This window comes from Octodon degus, unplaced genomic scaffold, assembly GCF_000260255.1.
Source record: "Octodon degus isolate 3935 unplaced genomic scaffold, OctDeg1.0 scaffold00343, whole genome shotgun sequence".
In the NCBI taxonomy this organism is placed as follows: Eukaryota; Metazoa; Chordata; class Mammalia; order Rodentia; family Octodontidae; genus Octodon; species Octodon degus.
In genome coordinates this window covers 707680-712642 of record NW_004524919.1, presented here as the reverse complement: position 1 = coordinate 712642, position 4963 = coordinate 707680, and the positions used below count along the sequence as shown (strand labels likewise).

Sequence of the window (4963 nt, the reverse complement as noted above, 5' to 3'; positions counted from 1 at the left end):
ATGCTGCAGTATTCTGCATCAGACTTAAGTCTACCTAGTAAAAAATGATACTGAGGAAAAATTAGAGCTGTATTTCCTAACTTATTCAGGATCTTTTATTATGAGGTCCTTAACTTTCATACAGGTTCTACTACAGAGTCAATTACGTAAAAACTCTCCTCTCTAACCTGAGTAAACAATTTACTATTCTTTAATAGGTCTTGTTATCCTTACCCTAGGATTCTGTTCATATTCTTTCCACTTATCATTGTCCTTGTCTGACTTTGAAGGCAAAATCTTTCAGGAAGACATATTCAACAGCCTCAGTCACTGCTAAGGACTTCTCTAAAAGTCATGGTTTGTCACTAAGTAACTGCTATATGCTGATGACTTCCATAATCTACATCATAAGTTAGTTTTGGGGCCAGGAGATGGCTCAATAGAATAAGCGCTTGCCTGGCAAGCACAAGGTCCTGAGTTCAATCCCCGGTTCTGTTTCTGAGCTTCTACTTTCTGCTTTCTGGTTGGATCAATTGCATCTACCACCCATTTGATAGTAAAGTATGTCACTGCACCAAATATTGTCAAATGGAAAATTAAGCCAACAACTTCATTCTGACTTAAGGGCCGAGAAAAGGCTTCAGCATGAACCATCTTGATTGTTAATCCCGGGACAGACACAGCGGCGGCAGGAACCCCGAGCACCCCTGCACAGGAAGCCCTGGTACCCACTTTTAAGAGTCTTCCTAGTCTCTCCCAGTCAGGCTCATGATCTGGGTGGAGAAGGAAGATCGTTGAACCCTGTGACATCTCCTTTGCTACAAACTCAGGGCCATGGAGTAATGGCTAGAACCTTGTTGCACACTGGGTGCAGATATGCATCCAGAGTCCTCAGTGCCCACTTGCAGCAAGGACTGAAGTACAGAGGATCAGTGGCCCACAGCAGATTGGACCACTGGACACTGTTGCTCCATGGGCAGATCTATGGCTTTGCAATCACTGAAGACAGAGATACTGGGAAATAGAGTGATAAGGATTCATCATAGAAAGGCCAGAGTCACTGGTTGGTCCAGAATTAATCTCCCAGGTCATCAGAGGGTTCCTGAGCTTGGTCTGAACAGATGTCTCTTCCTGCGTGGTACCCAGTGTCCTTCTCCTTGCAGATTCCTCAGAATGAGCACGCACACACCACCACCTCTGTATGAGCAGACCAAGCAAAGTCTGCTGAAGAATTGGATGACATCCAGCATTGCTCTGCAGAGTCTACCCACCCAGATCTTCAAGGATTTATTCATGGATGCCTTCATGGGGGAGCACCATGAGGCACTGAAAGAGATGATGCTGGCCTGGCCACTCCCCTGTCTCCCTTTGGGGTCCCTGCTAGAAATGTGGAAACCACAACCTGACCTGCAAAAATTCCAGATGGAGGAGAGAAAGGTACAGGCACTTAAATTTGTTCTGGATGTGCTGGATATGCTGCTGACCCAGAAGATTTGCCCCAGGTAAGCATGTCCAGGTAGCCTTGAAGGAGGGGACAGGGAGCTTGGCATAGAAGACAGGCTCATGGACAATGGGGACTGAGTGCAGCAGGTTCTGATGGTGTAAAGGAAGAAGATCACGGAGGCCTCAGCCTTCCTGAGCACCACCCGAGAGCAGCTTGCTGATAGGGAAGCTGCATGTGTTGGTTGCAGAGACCACAGGAGGAGTTAGTTCACACCTACCCCCCTCACGGGAAGTTGACATTGAAGTAAGAGATGGTAGGATAAAGGAGTAGAAGAACTAGTAGAGAAACTGATGCTCAGGAAGTGCAAAAGAGAACACAGGTGGGAAGTTTGAGTCTGCTCCAATTCTGAATCTTCTTTTTTTGTCCCCCACAGCACAAGGAAACTGAAGGTGCTGGATTTGAGGGACGAGCACAGCATCTTCTGGAGAGTGAGGCCCAGGGCCATGGCCCATGCCTCTGCACCAGACTACACATGTATATTCCACTTCCTGGAGGACCCTCTAGTGACCAGGCCACCGCAGCTCCTGAACGTGATGTTAGACCTCTGTGTGAGAGGGACTCTAGACAAATTCCAAACCTGTCTTCTTGAGTGGGCCCAGCCAAGAAGACATTTGATTCGCCTGTGTTGTAGAAGGATGAATATCTATGGGATGCCCTTTAATGCCTTCCTGGATGTCCTCAACATGCTGGAGCTGAACTGTGTTCAGGAAGTCAAAGTGTGCCGTCTTTGGGGTGTGAAAAATATGGCATCATTTTCTCCTTTTCTGGGTCAGATGAGAAATCTTCAAAAACTTACTATCTTTTCATCCTCTCAGAGATACAATAGTACCTTGAGTAACAGTGTGGAGAAACATATGCTTCACCTTAGTACATGAGTGTTCCCCACCAGATCTAGGTTGGCTGTACCCATTTCCTTAAGGGGTTCGTCACCAGGTGCTCAACTGAGGAGGGTGGAGAGCTTTCCCAGTAGACTGCAAGACTTTTCTGAAAGGTTGATGTACTGGGCTTTGGTATTTAAATATTGTATAAATATCAAAAATAAAATAAAAATGATATTTCATATTAGGAGATATCTGTCTTACTAATTAGGTGGAATTTAATCACTATATGTCTTAAAGGCAGCAATATTTTACTCCATTTTGTTTTTCATTTGGTTCTTTGTTTGAATACTTAAGTTTTCAACAGCATTTTTAATTTATGTACTCATTTATTCTTGTATTTATTAATAAGTTTTTGGTTTTTGTAACAGGAATTGAAGTCAGGATCTTGCAATTGCCAGGCGGGCATTATAACACTGAACTATAGTCCAGGCTACAACAGATCCTATAAATCTTTCATGTTTTTCTTTTACTTACTTGAGAACACATTTCTATGAAATTCATACTGGCCTTGAATTTTCAGTGGACCCTGCGCTGGTTTTATCTTCCCAATTTTTAAATCTCAGTGTCAAAAAAAGAGATGAGATTAATATACTTGTGCCACCTTCTTGGCAATTATGAGGCATTTCCAGGATTTTTTTTTTCAGTTAGGTTAACAACGTTGCTTAAACAGGCCTTGAGCTCACTATGTAGGACCAGCTGGCTACTGAAGGGCTGGCAGTGAAAGTCCTATGTAGAAATGAGTAGGTCACAAATTTCCAAGTCTAGGGGGCGGGGACCGGGTTGCTGGGGTGGCACGGCCCGCGCGGCCGCGGTCACCACGTCTTCTCCAGCCCTGCCGGACATCATGCCACAAAAGGAGTGAATTCTTCCTCACTTTCACAATGGAGGACTCAGGAAAGACTTTCTGCTCCGAAGAAGAAGTCAATTACTGGGAAGATCTAGCGATGACCTACAAGCAGAGGCAGAGAATACACAGGAAGAACTCCGAGAATTCCAGGAGGGAAGCCGAGAATATGAAGCTGAATTAGAGACACAGCTGCAACAAACTGAAACCAAAAACCGGGAGCTCTTGTCAGAGAATAACCGCCTTCGCGTGGAGCTGGAAACTATCAAGGAGAAATTCGAAATGCAACATTCTGAAGGCTACCGGCAGATCTCAGCTTTGGAAGATGACCTGGCACAGACGAAAGTAATTAAAGATCAACTGCAGAAATATATCAGGGAGCTGGATCAAGCAAATGATGACTTGGAAAGAGCCAAACGAGCCACGATCATGTCTTTGGAAGACTTCGAACAGCGCTTGAATCAAGCCATTGAAGGAAATGCCTTCCTGGAAAGTGAACTTGACAAGAAGGAAAACCTCCTGGAGTCTGTTCAGCGATTACAGGGTGAAGCCAGAGATTTGCGACAAGAATTGGGCATACAACAGAAGCACGAGTAGCCCAGGACCCCCATGCCCAGCACAGCGGATGCTGAAAGGACAGACACAGCTGTGCAGGCCACGGATTCTGCACCGTCCGCTCCTATCACTCATCGAGGACTCAGCTCTGGATTAAACACCCCTGGAACATCCAGGCGTGGTTCAGACAGCTCCACCAGTGGGACCCCTCTCACGCCTGCTGCCCTGATTTCAGCTCTCAACATTGTGGGAGACTTGCTGCGGAAAGTTGGGGTGCTGGAGTCCAAACTTGCATCCTGCCTGAACTTTGTGTATGGTCAGTCCCCAAACCAGAGAAGTGGCCTGGCCTCAGGACGGGGGAGCAAAAACAGAGATGGCGGCGGTGACAGAAGGACCAGCAGCAAAGGTGTGCCTCTGGGTGACAAAGGATTGGGAAAACGCCTGGAATTTGGGAAGCCAACCTCACATCCGTCCTCGCCAGCGCTGCAACTGCCATCTGCTCAGAGTGTTGTCAAACTGTTGCTTTAGGAACTCATGCAAGCTGGAGCCCTATCTGGCCTGAGTGCTTACCTTTCCTGCCCCCTTCACACTAGGCTTTATTATTATTATTATTATTATTATTATTATTATTATTTAGTTTGAGAAATAAGAGCCAGCGGTCACTACAGTTTGCTTTGTGCTGTATGGCCCAAGTCACTAACTGAGGCTGTCAGCCCTGGTCCTGGTGATGTCCCTGTGAAGTGACATCTAGCAGTTCTTTGTCTCCACCATGGTGTATACATTACAGGGACAGTGATGTTTTAAGCTAGGCCTGTAGGAGGTTATAAGTGTGAATGACAAGGCCGTCCATCACTGGCTCCCCAAGACTCCTGATGTCCTCAAGCAGCGCTTTTAATGTCTGGGCCTCCAGAGCGCTCCCGAGCCATCGTGGGCTCACCTCGTGGTCTCTTGCATCGGCTGCCTTCCAGAACAGACTCCCGGAGCTTTACGGTGCACAGAAATTACGCCTTGGAGCAGTGAAGAGAAGACACAAGCGGCTTTTTACAACTGACAGTGTACCTCGGGCTTCTTAATGTGCCTCTTGTGGCGGTACATGGAGGTACATTTGAGTTGTGGAGCCATTTTCAAGTTAATCAGCATCAGTAGGGAATCCTGTGCTCTGGAGGTAAGGCTCAGCCCTTCATTTCCCCAAGTTCCCTT

At 46.5% G+C, this 4963-nt stretch overlaps 1 protein-coding gene and 1 pseudogene across 1 annotated transcript in view; both read left to right on the top strand.

The window, feature by feature from the left end:
• The first annotated feature begins 1152 nt into the window (after nucleotides 1-1152).
• Nucleotides 1153-4963, top strand: part of LOC101567078 (PRAME family member 20-like) — a 37166-nt gene continuing 33355 nt past the window's right edge. The window contains exons 1-2 of the mRNA XM_004647958.2: nucleotides 1153-1481; nucleotides 1857-2284. Coding sequence (XP_004648015.2) covers nucleotides 1153-1481; nucleotides 1857-2284 — 757 coding nt within the window. The remainder of the gene's footprint in view (nucleotides 1482-1856; nucleotides 2285-4963) is intronic.
• Nucleotides 3246-4886, top strand: LOC101563118 (annotated as a pseudogene).